General features: G+C 41.6%; 1 protein-coding gene across 3 annotated transcripts in view; it reads left to right on the top strand.

Annotated features, from left to right (window-relative positions):
* The window catches only part of itga3b (integrin, alpha 3b), a 56,059-nt gene that overhangs the window by 18,968 nt on the left and 20,373 nt on the right, over positions 1-16,718 (top strand). For 2 of the 3 annotated variants that reach the window (XM_079850929.1, XM_079850928.1), the window contains exons 2-9: positions 7,466-7,602; positions 9,873-9,949; positions 12,010-12,256; positions 12,397-12,501; positions 14,271-14,475; positions 14,962-15,158; positions 15,885-15,973; positions 16,181-16,317. In XM_079850929.1, the coding sequence (XP_079707055.1) occupies positions 7,466-7,602; positions 9,873-9,949; positions 12,010-12,256; positions 12,397-12,501; positions 14,271-14,475; positions 14,962-15,158; positions 15,885-15,973; positions 16,181-16,317 (1,194 nt within the window). Of the gene's footprint in view, positions 1-6,689; positions 6,870-7,465; positions 7,603-9,872; positions 9,950-12,009; positions 12,257-12,396; positions 12,502-14,270; positions 14,476-14,961; positions 15,159-15,884; positions 15,974-16,180; positions 16,318-16,718 lie in introns of those variants that run through there. The other variant, XM_079850930.1, reaches the window with a different exon arrangement.

Below are 16,718 nucleotides of genomic sequence, written 5' to 3'. Positions count from 1 at the left end.
CAGAAGACACAGCAAAAACACACGGGTGGGCTGGTGGCGCAGGGACTTGATGGTCAGCGTGGAGGTGAAGACAGGTGACGGTGAATCCAGTGAAGTGAACATCCAACACGACGAACACCACGAAAACACCGAACAGGACACGATCAGGAACTGGAACAGGAACTGGAAGAGCTGACGACGACAAAACACTGAGGACACCAAAACCAACGATCTGACAGGGAAAGGAGAGTGCGATGAGTTTATATAGCAGAGATGATTAATGGTAGCTGATGAGGGGAATGAGATCAGGTGGAGTGCTGATCAACTAAACGAGCAGCCACGCCCACTCACACACACCCTCACACACAAAACAACAAATACACGAGACACGAAGAAACCAGTGAATTCATGAACCGTGACAGTACCCCCTCTCCTAGGAACGCCTCCTGGCGTCCCCAGACTCCCTTACCTGTCGATTGTAATCATCGATAAGAGAGTGATCCAGGATGTCTCTGGCAGGAACCCAACTCCTCTCCTCCGGACCGTAACCCTCCCAGTCCACCAAGTACTGGAATCCGCGTCCCCTCCGCCTTGAGTCCAGAATGCGATTAACCGAATACGTAGGTTCCCCTTCTACGAGACGCGGCGGGGGGGGAACCGGGACGGGCGGATTAAACTGAGAACGAAACACGGGCTTGATTTTGGAAACATGGAAGACGGAATGAATCCTCCTGTACACTGGAGGGAGTTTGAGGCGGACTGCCACCGGGCTAATAATTTTAGTGACAGTGAATGGGCCAATAAATTTGGGAGCTAGCTTATTAGAGACGGAGCGGAGAGGAATGTTCTTAGTAGAAAGCCACACTTTTTGACCAACGACGTATACGGGAGGCTTAGACCGGTGGCGATCGGCTTTAGCCTTGGTGCGCGCTCCCGCTTGGAGTAGAGTCTCGCGGGCTCTAGTCCAAGTGTGGCGACACCTCTGGACAAAGGCGTGAGCGGAGGGGACCGCGACTTCGGATTCCAGACTAGGAAAAATTGGTGGCTGGTAACCTAGACTACACTTAAACGGCGATAGGCCCGTAGATGATACTGGTAACGAATTGTGGGCGTACTCCACCATTGACAGTCGTTGGCTCCATGAGGAAGGATTCTTGGAGACCAAACATCGCAACGTTCTCTCCAAATCCTGGTTGGCTCTCTCAGTTTGGCCATTGCTCTGGGGATGAAACCCTGAGGACAGACTAACAGTCGCACCCAGTAATCTACAAAATTCTTGCCAAAATTTGGACACAAATTGGGGTCCTCTGTCGGAGACCACGTCTGTCGGGAGGCCATGTAGCCGAAAGACGTGGTCAACGACTGTTACCGCTGTCTCCTTGGCTGAGGGTAATTTGGGCAAGGGAATGAAATGGACCGCCTTCGAGAATCGGTCCACCACGGTCAAAACTACCGTGTTACCCTGAGAGGGTGGGAGGGCGGTGATAAAATCTAGAGCGATGTGGGACCAGGGTCTCGAAGGGATCGGCAGCGGTTGAAGGAGCCCATCTGGGGGTCGATTGGAAGTCTTACCAGTGGCACAAACTGAGCAAGCCAAAACAAAACTGTGAACGTCACGAGCCATACGTGGCCACCAAAATCGTTGCTTAACTAAAGACGTGGTACGACTGACTCCTGGATGACAAGCCACATTGGAACAATGACCCCACTGAATGACGTTGGACCGTAATTGCTCTGGCACAAATAACCGGTTCGGTGGACAACCGGGCGGAGGCGTTACCCCTTCTAAGGCCGTTCTGACCTTCGATTCGACCTCCCATGAGAGTGTGGAGACAATTAGGGACTCCGGAAAAATGCACTCGGGAGTAGACGGGCGATCGGAATGGTCAAAAATACGTGACAAAGAATCGGGCTTGATGTTTTTGGAGCCCGGGCGGTACGAGAGAGTAAAGTCAAAACGTCCGAAAAAAAGTGCCCACCGAGCCTGCCTAGAGTTCAATCTTTTAGCGGTTCTAATGTATTCCAGATTCTTATGATCGGTCCATACGATAAAAGGTACCCCCGACCCTTCTAACCAGTGACGCCACTCTTCCAATGCTAACTTGACTGCCAACAACTCTCTGTTACCAATATCATAATTACGTTCGGCAGGGGACAAACGATGAGACAAAAACGCGCACGGATGCATTCTGTCGTCTGTAGGAGAACGTTGGGATAACACTGCACCTACCCCCACCTCTGACGCGTCGACCTCCACCATGAACTGACGTGATGGATCAGGGGTAACTAGGATGGGGGCTGAAACAAAGCGGCCTTTCAGTTTGGCAAACGCAGCCTCGGCTGCGTCTGACCACCTGAACGTAGTTCTGGGGGAGGTCAAGGCGGTCAGAGGTGAGGCTAGTTGGCTGAAATTGCGAATGAACCGCCGGTAAAAATTGGCGAACCCCAGAAACCTCTGTAGGGCCTTACGGGAATCTGGACTTGGCCAATCCACCACAGCCTTAACCTTCTCAGGATCCATGCGCATCCCCTCAGACGACACAATGTACCCTAAGAAAGGAACAGACTGTGCATGAAAAGCGCATTTCTCCGCCTTGACAAAAAGACCATTCTCTAACAACCTCTGAAGCACTCGTCTGACGTGCTGAACATGTTCCTGGAGAGACGAAGAAAAAATCAATATGTCATCCAGGTAGACATAAATGAACTGATCGACCATGTCTCTCAGCACGTCATTGACGAGTGCCTGGAAGACTGCTGGACTATTGGACAGCCCGAAAGGCATAACCAAATATTCAAAGTGCCCCCTGGGGGTGTTAAACGCAGTCTTCCATTCATCCCCCTTCCTGATGCGGACCAAATGATAAGCGTTACGTAAGTCCAGTTTTGTGAAGACCGACGCTCCCTGCAACCTCTTGAAGGCTGAAGACATCAACGGAAAAGGATAAGTATTCTTTACCGTGATGTTGTTCAACCCTCGGTAATCAATGCAAGGTCGCAGAGAACCGTCCTTCTTCCCCACAAAAAAGAACCCCGCCCCCGCAGGAGAAGAGGAAGGTCGGATGAATTTGGATGCCAGAGAATCAGAAATATATTTCTCCATGGCCTCCATCTCGGGAATAGATAGAGAGTAAAGCTTGCCTTTAGGCGGAGACGTACCTGGCAGTAGATCTATTGCACAGTCATAGGGACGATGCGGAGGGAGAGAAGCAGCCCGAGACTTACTGAACACTTCCTTCAGGTCCAGATACTCCGTGGGCACGTTTGATAAATCCACTGCCTCCTCCTGAAAAGCAGAAACAATAACAGACGGACAGGCAGACGCAAGACAGGACTCATGACAAAAACTGCTCCACTCCAACACTGATCTCTGCTGCCAGTCAATTTTGGGGTTATGCTTGATTAGCCAGGGGTGACCGAGAATGACAGGTGCCAGGGGGGAGTCCAGGATGTAAAATGAGGTAGTCTCTGTGTGATTGCCGGATACAGTGAGTGTAATGGGTCCAGTGGTGAATGCGATGGTGGGAAGGGCTTGACCATTGAGGGCGTGCACAGCAATGGAATGGGTGAGTGGTAACAGGGGAACGTGAATCTTGTGAGCGAATGTGTAGTCCATGAAGTTACCTTCTGCCCCGGAATCCAAAAGTGCAAGACAGTCGTGAGTGTTGGCTGACCATCTAAGTCTTACCGGAAGGAGAGTTGATGTTGATGAGGTCTTCTCAGCGGAGATCCCACCCGACAGTAGCCTCAGATTTACTGCCGGGCTTGCCCTTTTACCGGGCAGTTGTAAGCGAAGTGACCAGCAGTCCCACAGTACAGGCAAAGGCCCTGGGATCTCCGCCTTTCCTTCTCCTCCCGGGAAAGCCGAGCTCGCCCGACCTGCATGGGCTCGTGATCGTAGACGGGGCTTACCGCGTCCGCGCCGCTGGCTTACGTGGTCTCCACGGTGGTTGAAGCCCGAACCGGTAACTTCATCCGTTCAACACAAGAGAGACGAGAATCCACGCGAAGCGCCAGGTCGATGAGTCCGTTGAGTGTAGCGGGTAAATCCAACGCGTAGATTTCTCTCAGGACGCGGTCAGCCAGCCCATGCAGGAACATGTCCCACTGCGCTTCCTCGTTCCATTGACACTCAGCCGCCAAGGTCCGGAACTCAATGGCATAATCTGATACGGATCTGCTTCCTTGCTTGAGATCCGCCAGGGTTCGTGCTGCTTCTCTTCCCGCGACCGCGCGGTCAAACACCATCTTCATCTCGGCGGCGAGTGTCTGGAACGAGGCACAACACGGATCTTGATTCTCCCACACCGCCGTCCCCCACAGAGCTGCCCTCCCAGTCAGCAGTGTGAGTACGAATGCCACTTTGCTTTGTTCTGTGGCAAATGTTCTGGGTTGCAGAGAGAAATGCATAGTACAGCGTGTTAGAAAAGCTCTGCAAAAATTCGGCTCACCACTGTAGGGTTCAGGGACCGGTAGACGGGGTTCTGACTGGGAGGCGCTTGATGGTGGAACTGGGGGAGCGGCCGGTGTGGGTGGTGGCGCAGTGGGAGCTCGTAGATGTTGAAGCTGCTGGGTGAGCTCGGACACCTGCGCCACGAGAGCTTGAATGGCCCGACCCGACTCCGTAGATGTCCTCTCTTGAGCCTCTATCCGAGAAATGGTTACTCTGATGAAGTCATCAAGCGAAGAGGATCCACTTGCTGCTCCCATCGTCTGGTCAGATCGTTCTGTCATAATTCAGGGGCGGAAGCAATATGCAAGTAAACTCTTTTATTGTTGGTCAGAAGACACAGCAAAAACACACGGGTGGGCTGGTGGCGCAGGGACTTGATGGTCAGCGTGGAGGTGAAGACAGGTGACGGTGAATCCAGTGAAGTGAACATCCAACACGACGAACACCACGAAAACACCGAACAGGACACGATCAGGAACTGGAACAGGAACTGGAAGAGCTGACGACGACAAAACACTGAGGACACCAAAACCAACGATCTGACAGGGAAAGGAGAGTGCGATGAGTTTATATAGCAGAGATGATTAATGGTAGCTGATGAGGGGAATGAGATCAGGTGGAGTGCTGATCAACTAAACGAGCAGCCACGCCCACTCACACACACCCACACACACAAAACAACAAATACACGAGACACGAAGAAACCAGTGAATTCATGAACCGTGACAAATACAGACTCATTCATATCATTAGCCTACTAGTGAGTGGGACGCCTCATGGAGGCAGACATGTTGAGATCACATGAGCTGTGAATATCCCACGTTAGAGCAGATAATCGCTTGAGTTCAGCTTGACAAAATAGCACGTATAGTTTGAATGTCATGATAAAATGTACAGAAATTGAAAGCTGAGACTTTAGCTGCATCCCAATTCGCATACCATCCGTCCTAAATAGTATTAGGATTAGTGTGTTCCAAATCGTAGTATGTTGAAATGAGTATTCCAAAGATACCTGGATGGTCTACTTTTTCAGGTTAGAATCCGAAGTGCAGATCCGTGCACACTCTAACGGCTAATATTGCCCACAACCCATAGCGTGTTGGATAAGTATTTGATTAGAACTACAAACATGGGTAAAACGTGTTTAAAAAACTAAACATGGCAGATGTGCGAGACCGATGGTTAAGTAGAGAGGTTTAGATAAAGGGGTTTGAGTGATAAATAATCAGTATCAAAACTAACGAAAGGATATTTATTTATTGTTATCCACATTATATGTCATCTACAACAGCATTGTGAACTTTTATAAAGATACTTTGTATGTTTCCCCTTATATCTTTCTTTTTTTTATGTTTATTTAGTGTACATGTAACCTTTTGTTGTGTTTACTCATTCGATAGAAAAACAAGATACGTTTGGTCATTAACCTTTATATACATCATTATGCAAACACATGAGGAGTGTCTTCGCATGAAATACCCACAACTGGAAGTTGAATTGAAAATGAAATGAAATGAAATACCCGCGACTGAACTGAACATGGAGGATTTTAACTGTGACAAGATGATTGCCGAGGCATTTTAAACGGTGAAAGGATGCATGATTGACAGAGCTGTCCGTTAAAGACGCAATCATGACGAAGTGGTATGTCACTTCCAAAGCTTGTCTACTATTCTGCTACACACTCAAAAGTATGAACTTTTTCTTCACAAAAACAGTACATACTTTTAGGGCTCAGTATGAGTAGGCGAATTGGGACGCAGCATTTGCTTCTTAAAGTAACGAAACACAAAACTTATTGTGATTATTGGTGGAAGGCACACTACAAATAATGTTTAGTTTGTAAGCTTTGTTCATGCATCAACTTAGCACTGATCTTGGGATTTACAGAAGGAAACGATATCAAATTATTGTCAACAATAGGTTGTCAACTCAGCCTTACTATTTTTAAATCTTACAGTTTTGCAACAACAACAAAAATTCTAAAGAACATGCTAAACTAATTTCCACTTGGTGTTGTTGGTAGTTGCCAGGGTGTTACTATGATATTGCTAGTTTTTAATACTGAATTTTGAAAGATATTTTCACTGTTTACTTTTACTGTTCCACTTTCTAACACCCTTCTGTGAAGGCCAAAGCAATGCATGACTCTAAAGCCCTGAGTCATGTGAAAGAGCCTTTAGCAATCACTATTAATAAATCGTACTTCAGCTTGCTAACATATTTGTGTCATTTGCTTTTTTTTTTATACCTATAGGTCCAAACCGGTGCAGTTTTGTTCTAGTATGTTATTTGATCAAATGCCATGGTGGCAGGTGTTTGGTTACAGGACGTCTCTGCCGCTTTATTGAATCGCTTTATCCTCAACTCATTCTCATAAAGCTTGCAAGAGGGGAGGAATGAAAATAAAAGGTCTTCACTGCGCCTTTCATTTCAGGTCTGGGCTTGTTTGCCTTCTCTAATCCTACTTTTCTCCGTTGCTTTTCTAGACCATACACTTTAGAATTTACCCCCTATGGTCATGTATTTAGGTATGTTAGTTTGTGCTGGGTTTGATCTAAATCAGGAACTAGACAAAATTCTGGTTAGATTTGTTCTGAAACGAAAGTAGTGTTAGATATTTTCTTATTGTGATGTACTTCTGAGTGTAAAGGATTAATGAAAAAGATCAAATGTAGGGCGGGGACTTGAATCGATGCATCGGTTGTTGATTGGATGTTGAGATGTGGGCGTGGCACTCAAAAGTGGAGTTTGCACTAAATGATTGGAGAAGTCCTGTATACATCATGAGAGAGAAGTCTGTCGTTTACACTAGAAGGTCCAGTTATGACATTTTGAATAAACATTGCGAGGTAAAAAAAAACAGCACAGATAAATGATTTATAAGGTCTTTAATATGCAGTTAGAAAACAGATAGGATGAATTTCATTTAATGTTGACTTTAAGCCAGTATTACGAAAAAAGACATTACATGCTTCACAGTGGTATCAATCAATCTAAGTCTTTCATTCAGCATTTGCTGTTTTTCTGTAGGCTCTTAGTCGGGGCGCCCCAAGAGAAAGCCCAGCCCAATCTCAGCAAATACAACATTAATGAAACTGGAGCCGTGTATTATTGTCCCGTCACTACTGAACAGGATGACTGCAGGAGGATGGACCTCATCAGTGCACGTAGGTATTTATATTGCTTATCATGTAAAAGAACAAATAATTTAATTTGTGAAAATATATCAAATACACTACCGTTTTAAAGTTTGGAGTCGGTAAGATTTTTAAATATTTTTGAAGTCTCTTCTGCTCACCAAGGCAGCTTTTATTTGAGCAAAAACACAGTAAAAACAATAATATTGTGAAATATGATTGCAATTTAAAGAAGTTTTTTCTTTTTGAATATATTTTAAAATGTAACTTATTCCTGTGATCAAAGCTGAATTTTCAGCAACATTACTCCAGTATTCAGTGTCAGATGATTCTTCACAAATCATTCTAATATGCTGATTTGATGTTCAAGAAACATTTCTTATTATCAATGTTGAAAACAGTTGAACTTGTGATGCTTAATATGTTTGTGGAAACCTTTTTTTTTTTCAGGATTCTTTGAGTAATAGAAATTACAGCATTTATTTGGAATAAAAATCTTTTGTAATATTATAAATGTATTTAATGTCACTGTTACTTGATCAATTTAATGTGTCCTTGCTGAACAAAATTATTAATTTATTTTAAAAAAATCTTACTGACCCCAAATGTTTGAATGATAGTGTAGATGGTTTATTTATGATGGCATTTTAGCTTTAGAAGACAAATATCATTCACAATGTTAGCTCAAAGGACTATGGACATTTAAGGCATTCTGTTCACAGATTAGATAATGTGTCTCACATCTGCATATCACTCTAAAAATAATAATCTGGAGGGCTCAGACAGCCCTGACAGTTTCCCAAAATTCCCTGCTCCCGTTTTAGACATAAGTGAATGTTAAAACAAGCTTCAACACAGCAACAATAAAATTTACCAGTCTGAGTGGTGTCTCATTCCAAGTTATTCAAAATACCTTTTTTACTCTAGCCTGCCTTTCTCTCTCCTCTATCAGGTCAGGATAATTGGCTCATGTTGCAGGCAGGTATTCAGTTAAGAAATAACTTGATACATTCAGCACATAAAGCACAGGAAGTAACTTGGTCTGCAACTTTAAAGTTAAAGTAGACTTTAAAGTAGAGCTAGCATTTTAGTAAAATTTAAAGAATTGAATTAGTTCTTGTTTGCTTTTTAGCTTTAGTACTTTCTGTGTTGGATAAAGTATGCTAAAAAAAACAAAAAAAAACGTATCTTACCAAACACACCGCAATGCCCTAGCAACCACACTAGATCATTTTGCTTCAGAAAATGTATTAAAGCACGTAGCCCCTGATATCTTTTGAATTCATGGGTAATATTATGGCTATTTACAAGACTAGCATGTATCTTTATTTTATCACAAATATGTCACAGCTTTCAAATTCCTAAGTTCCTCCGTGTTCTTGCCCTGCAGCTAAATGAGGCTAACAGTGAGGCATTCCCCTTGAGAAAAAGTGCATTCAATTTCAGTACGAATGTGCACTTGTAGAGTACTTCAAATCTTAAAAGTATATATTTAAAATCTGTACTTGCAGATAATATAATACAATAAAATAAACACACCAATTTAAGTGCACTTCAAGAGATACTCGTGAGTTTAAAAAATGCACTTTGTAATAATGTCAAATGAAATGTTTCACTTTAAAATACATTTTAAATCACAATGTTTTAATAATCTTTTGACATATTTTAAAGTACACTAATTTTGATGCTAAAGCACATGTAAAGTACCTGTTTATAATTTTAACTAGTGTTATTTAATATTAATATTTTAAACGTACTAAATTAATGTTTATCATTACAAATGTGCAATTACAAATATATGAAATACATGACATACAAGTTTCAATTGAAATGACATTAGATTATTTTAGTTTACCATAAATGCTTGTCAGTACATCAGCAGTAACCTTTAACCATATTTCAAAGAAAATATAGGTAAATATGAAATCAATTCCTAATTAAGCAGATCAAAAGCACTCTTAAGTGTAACTAATATCATTTAATTTAAATTTAATCTATAATACATTTTAATATAATTGTAAATAACATGCAATTAAGTCTCAGAAAAACGTACATTCAGTATATTCTTTTAAAGTACATTATTTCTCTAATAAAACTCTAATTAGAAATGACATTACTTTTCACATGTGGCTACATGCGAATGTTATTATTATTTCTGTTTGAGAATATCTCTCAAGCCAGAAACTGAGCAATGAACTCTTCAACGAACTCATTCAGATTTTGATGTAATGAAATACTCTTTACAGGCAGACTGAGGGAATAAAATATCTGCTCTCTGATGGAGTTTGTTTCTCCTCTAGCGCAGTCAACGGAGATGGTGGAGGGCATGTGGCTGGGAGTGACCGTGGCCAGTCAGAGGAACGGAGGACGTGTGCTGGTGAGATGAGATCCATCTTTGGTTCCCTTTTATTTTAGTATGAACATTTTCAAGACCATCGCTTGAAATTCACAGACAGAATTGTAAGTGTCGGACCCCTACTCCGGACTCAATGAGTAGGTCAGATGCACTTTAGTTCAAACCCTGCTTTTACACACCGGCCTGTCATTATCAAGTAAGCTTGAAGACCTTGATTAGCTGGTTCACATGTCTTTGGTTACAGTTGGAAATATTCTTGAAGCTGGCGTATCACCTTAGTGGAAAAAGAAATTAATACTTTTATTCAGTGAGGATGCATTTAAGGGATAGTTCACCCCAAAATGAAAATTCTTTCATCATTTACTCACCTTCAGGGTGTTCCAAACCTGTATGAATTTCTATCTTCTGCTTAAAGGTGCTCTAAGCCAGTGGTTCCCAAAGTAGGGGTCGCGACCCCCCGGGGGGTCGCCGGACCCCGGCGCAGGGGTCGCAAGATGATTTCTATAAAAAAAGTGGAAAAAATATATAGGCCCTATATATTTTTGTTGCAATTAATTTAACCCTTTCGCACGTACGATCACACGTGATCAGTCTAGGCTGGTCCCTGGAGCGTACGATCACACCGATGTGATTAGAACGGTCAGTGCATGACATGAAATTCAAATGTGCTCTCGCGCGTTGGCTGGCGCTGAGCCAGAGACAGGCGCGCTCAGAGCTGTCATATATCACAACTTTTCAGTGTTTTCAACCACATAATGTTTATTTTAGGTTTCAGACATATAAGTACTAAAAAAAACAATACATTTAGAGTTTGTAAAATACACACTGATGTCAAAGGAAGAGGCAATAATTAATCCTTTCCATTATAATTAGACATGTTTTATTCATGATTAGGGGGGGGTCGTGGGGAAGCAGCGCATTTATCATGGGGGTTGCGGGCTAAAAAATTTGGGAACCCCTGCTCTAAGCGATGTTGGGTGACGTCACTTCTTGTTGACTTTCGAAGTATTGTCAAACAAAACAGAGGCTAGCTCGACCCTCCCTCCTCATCCCGTCCCCTCCCCCTCCCCCTCCCTTCCGTGCTTCCTGAAACAGGCTTTTCCGATGTAAATTCGGGACTTCGCGAGTTCCTTCTCCTTTTCCCTCTTCTTTGCTATTTGTTCATCGGAACATCGTCTCTTTGGTCTTGTGTCGGCCATATCAAAATTCAAGAGAATATAATTCTAACGTTATTCGTTGTCGTTGTCTTGGACATCTCTCCTCTAGCTAACTTCCTTCTTCATGCTTCTCTCTCCTCCACTCCCCAAACCCCTCTTCATGTGCACGCACACTAACCCCCCAACCCCCACCCCCAAACCATTCTTGTCGGTTATTGGCTGGAACACTGTTTGTTATGTTTCGTGGTCCAGGCTGAGCCAGTTTGATTTTCTTGCCGTTTGTGGAGCCTGGGCTGTCTACAGAGGACGTGTGTTTTTACAGTGTGTTCAGGGGACAGCCAGCTAGCGGATAGTGAGGAGATGTTTGCTGTGTGTGACGAAAAAGGTTTTGACCTAAAAAACGTGTGACATCGCTTAGAGCACCTTTAAGTCATTAACTGTTTGGTTACCAGCATTCTTCAAAATGTCTTCTTTTGTGTCAACTTGAGGGTGAGTAAATGATGACAGAATTTTCATTTTTGGGTGAACCATCCCTTTAAACTTCAAACATCAAAAGTGATAGTAAAGACATTCATACGGTTAACAAAGTTTTCTATTTCAAATAAATACTCTACTTTTGAACTTTCTATTTTTTCAAAGAATCTCGAAACAATTTCTGAAGGATCATGTGACACTGAAGACTGAAGTAATGATGTTGAAAAATCACCTTTGCATCACAGGAATAAATTACATTTTAAAATATATTCAAATAGAAAACCGTTCTTTTTAACTGAAATAGTATTTTATAATATAACTGTTTTTCCTGGATTTTTGCTCAAATAAATGCAGCCTTGGTGAGCATAAGAGACCTTTAGAAAATATTGTGGTCAAAATACTAATACTAATCAGAATTCCTCATGTTCAACTCTTCTTTCATGTTGGCAGGCATGTGGCCATCGCTATGTGAAAAAACTGCTGGGCGCTGAAGAACAGCAGCGTATGGTGGGCAAATGTTACGTGCGGGGAAACGACTTGACCTACGACCCTTCTGATTACTGGCAGTCTGACACTTACGAGCTGTGCGACTTCAACTATGACCAGAACTTGGAGGGCATGTGTAACATGGGCATCTCAGGGGGCATGACGGAGAATGATGTGTACTTTGGGACCCCTGGCAGCTTTGTGTGGCAAGGTGAGTAAAAGAAGAAGTATGGGAAAATCCACAAATGGTTCATGTGGAAAATGCACCGGCTTCTTTAGCGTGTGTCAGCTCAACATTATCACATAAAAAGAGGGTCATATTGAAAATAAAAGGAATTCTTCTGTTTATAGGCACTGTCCATATGAAAAGCAGAGACAACAACACAGATTTTGACGAAGATGCCAATGAAAGAAGCTTCAGTATGCTAGGCAAGGACAGGCTCAACATCTACATAGGTATGTACTGTGATTTTTTACTGTGAATCTCATCTTGACAACGTTGGGAAATAACTAGTAGCTGTTGGTGAGTGTAAAAGGTCGTAAGTGAATGTAAATGATCAAAGTGCACAACAAATAAAGTGATTGTCTCCTAAAAGAAAGAATCGATTCTGAACTGTAGAAATGAGTCGTCAGCAATTCCAGTCTCACTTCCTGTTACAAACCTACGTAACAATGTAACAAATTTGCATAATGCCAGCCTATGGTCTTCATTGGCTGCCTGCAAACAACATCTACAAACACTGTAGTCTGAGACAGAAAGAGTTTGGTTTGTGTTGTCGACATGTCGAGAAGATCATGTTTTCAGTGCTGCGAATCCACATTGCATGCATTTCCAAATCGATACGGTAAAACCGACGCCATCGTCACTGCTCGTATCACCGTGTATTAAGTGCTGAGGAAGCCTCCGGCGCTGAAATTCAGGTATGGGAATGGTCGTTTTGTTTCCAACATGCAGTTAGTAAGTGGTAAACCAATCACAACAGACTTGGTCGTCTGACCAATCAGAGCAATCAGAGTCTCAAGGAGAGGAGGGGTTTAGAGATACGGAATCTTCGAACAAACAATTTTCACACTCTTTGAGAAATGAGGTGATGCTGCAAGGTTTATTATGAGAAAATTAAAGTGTTTTTTTATCTTGGATGTATGCAAACGTATTGTAAGAGACCCCCAAAATTAGGAACCTTTAAAATAGCATAAAATACCTTTAAATGAAACCATTAAAAAATGGCTCACTGATTCATATGAATCTCTTTGCAGTTTTCTGCATGGCATTTTAATGAATGACGCTGCATGTCTTTTTTCTATATAGCAAAGGATATTAAAGAATAATCTTACAATAATTTTATCAGTAATGTTTATGCATTAATTACAGTGTTTTTTGTTTGTACTGTTAGTGTTCAGTGTTAAATTATTGTACGATTATTGATCACGTATTGAATCAAGTATAAAGTGTTAATTGGTCAGCAATATCAGTAATATTTATAAAATGTAATAGTGTTTTTGTTAGTATTTAGTGTTATTCAATCAATCATCTTCTAATAATTTGATCAATATTTTTTAATATTATGCTGTCTTTGTGTTTAAATGTGTATTTAAAAGCACACTATGCAAGATTTGTACCTTAATATAACAGCTTCGAAATCATTTCGATGGTAAACGAACTCGTAGTAGGGCGAATCATCCCGATAGCAAAGCGGGGGGGGGGGGAACGCCGCCGCAGCAATGCAGGTTTTAGAGGTGGTGTCCCGACAAATCTAGAATCACGACTTGCTTTATGGCACGACGTCACATACATCAACAACATATGAAGCAGCCTCTATGGAAGACACTAGCACGCATTTCAGACGTGAATCATTGCAGAGTCGACGAAGAAAGCACGGTCGGAAGAGTGCAGAGACGGCTCTGCGTGAGTGGTATTTACGACAGTAACGTTAAATACAAGTACTCTACAGCGACTCTAGGGGTCGCTGTTTCAGAAAAACAGAAACTGCACAGTGTGCCTTTAAATAAATGCTGTTTAATGTTGTCTCTCATAATTTTGTTTCAGATAAATACAGCACTGTTTTCATTGAATAAAATAAAATAAAATAAAATAATAATTGTAGCATAACTTTTTCCTTCTTTCTCAAAAGAGTCTCTTGACTGTAAATGAACTTTATAGTAGCTTGACAGCCTACAGTTGGTCACACACTTCGCAGTTTGAGAACACTCATCTCTTTCCTCAGGTTACTCTGTGCTGGAGGACACGAAGTTACTGCATCGCTCCGAGTACACTGTGGTGACGGGGGCTCCCAGAGACAATTTCAAGGGTTCAGTGATCCTGGCAGAAAAACAAGATTTGGTTCTTAACCCACTGATGACGATCCCAGGAGAACAAATAGGGTCGTACTTTGGCAGTTGCTTGGCGGTAACAGACCTCAACAATGACGGGTAGGTCACTGTGTAACTCAATCACCGTATTGTTACTGTAAAAGTCTTTTTTATTATAATATCATAGTATTTGATGTTTATTTGATTTTATATCACACCAAATCAAGTGTACATATTCAAAAGAACACATCTCAGTTGTTTTTTTGTTAGAAATTCAATGGGATCCAATTCATCACTGTATGAAAAAGCGCTAGTCACACAGTTTTGCACCATTGGTGAAATTTGCCAATGTCACTGTTTGCATATCAAGTAATCTGTTATCATCACAGTGAATTGAAAGGAAGTACAGTAAATCAAAGCATGTCTGACGTTCCCCATGCACCCTTGCAAAGATCCCATTGAGCTTTATTACTTGAGCATGTCAACAGACACACGGCTGAATGCATTTATCTGGCAGCTTTCTCATTCTTTACTAAAGCTTCTGTGAAAATAAACATGAGTCATTCAGACATAACATGTCATTTGTGTGGTTTCATGCTGTTGTAGCTGGAACGACCTGATCGTTGGAGCGCCGTTCTACTTTGACCGCTACAAGGAGGAGGGAGGAGCTGTTTACATCTTCATGAACGAGAACGGTTCCTTCCAGGAAAAATCCAGCTTGGTTCTGAAGGGGGAAAAAAAAGGTTCAGGTTTTGGATTTGCTGTTGCCGCAGTGGGGGACGTCAATCAGGACGGATTTCAAGGTAGCACACCTGTTATGAATATGCAGTTGTTTGAAAACGCCATTTTAAAAATGTATGCTGTCATAAAATATGATCATATTATGTATACATGAGCATGCTCAAAAGTACACTGTGGAGTTTTTCAAAATAATTGAATACTTGTATTCAGCAAGGGTGCATCAAATTGATCAAAAGTGACATTTATAATGTTATGAAAGGTTTCAAAAATTTCAAAAACTTTTCAAAAATGTTTTAAAAAAAAAAGGTTTCAAATTTCAAAAACTGTAAATGCTGTTATTTGAACTTTATTCATCAAAGAATCCTGAAAAAACAATGTATCACAGTTTCCACAAAATGTGAAGCAGCAAAACTGTTTTCAACATTGATAATAATAAGAAATATTTCAGCAAATCAGCTTATTAGAATGATTTCTGAAGGATCATGTGACTGAAGACTAGAGTAATGATGCTGAAAATTCAGCTTTGCATCACAAATTACATTTTAAAATATATTCAAATTCAAAACAGATATTTTAAATCATAATAATATTTCCAGATTTTACTGTATTTTTTTTTCAAATAGATGCAGTCTTGGTGAACAAATGAGATTTATTTCAAAAACATTTTGAATGGTAGTGTATATGCAAAGTGTGTAATTTCATGTGATTCATTTCATAATGCCGCCATCTGGAGGCCTTGGAGAGTTAATCACGTGTTGTGGGGTTTGTGTCTTGTTTTGTTCATTCAGATTTCGCTGTTGGTGCTCCGTTCCAAGACTCTGGGAAAGTCTTTATATGGATGGGAAGTAAAAATGGAATAAGCAAGGAATACAGCCAGGTAAAGCAAAACATCATAGGATTTTTATGGAACAGCTTTACTTTAGATTTTGGAGTGACTTTTCTACAGCTACCTACTGTTTCATATCATTGATAATTACGTGATCATAGACCATAGATCAACAGATGATCATATCTGACATATCTGGACCTTGTATTAGAGCGTGAGAATAAGAACGGTTGATTTACTGTATGCTCTTTCTCTTAGGTGATAGATGGGAAAGCAGTAGGTCCCAGTGGCTTTCAGACGTTTGGCTACTCTCTCAATGGAGGAATGGATATGGATGGAAATGATTATCCTGACATTTTGGTGGGCTCCATGGACGACCGCATCGCTCTCTTGAGGTTCAGTCTTTCAACAGTGTTTGGTATATATAGATGTTAAATGTAGCAATGTTCGATGTTATGGGAAGAAGGAGGCGGAAACCGGCGAACATTCAAAACACAATTTAATAATAAAATGTAAAAGACAGCAGCCCCTCACGGACGATTGCTGTCACTTATAATAAAACATAAATCCAGGCCTGGCCTCTCTCGATCTCCACTGTCGTCGCTCCTCCGTGAGAGATTCGAGACCTGTGCGTTGCGACTAGACTCGTCCTGTAAAATAATATTTTGAAATATTATTTTTACAAATGTATATACTAGGGCTGTCAAACGATTAATCGCGATTAATCGCATCCAAAATAAAAGTTTGTGTTTACATAATATATGTGTGTGTATGGAGTATAATTATTTTCACACAT

The sequence above is a fragment of the Squalius cephalus genome (genome assembly GCF_949319135.1).
Source record: "Squalius cephalus genome assembly, chromosome: 19".
NCBI classification, from domain to species: domain Eukaryota; kingdom Metazoa; phylum Chordata; class Actinopteri; order Cypriniformes; family Leuciscidae; genus Squalius; species Squalius cephalus.
The sequence above is the reverse complement of the archived record's forward strand: the minus strand, read 5'-3'. Positions and strand labels throughout refer to the sequence as shown.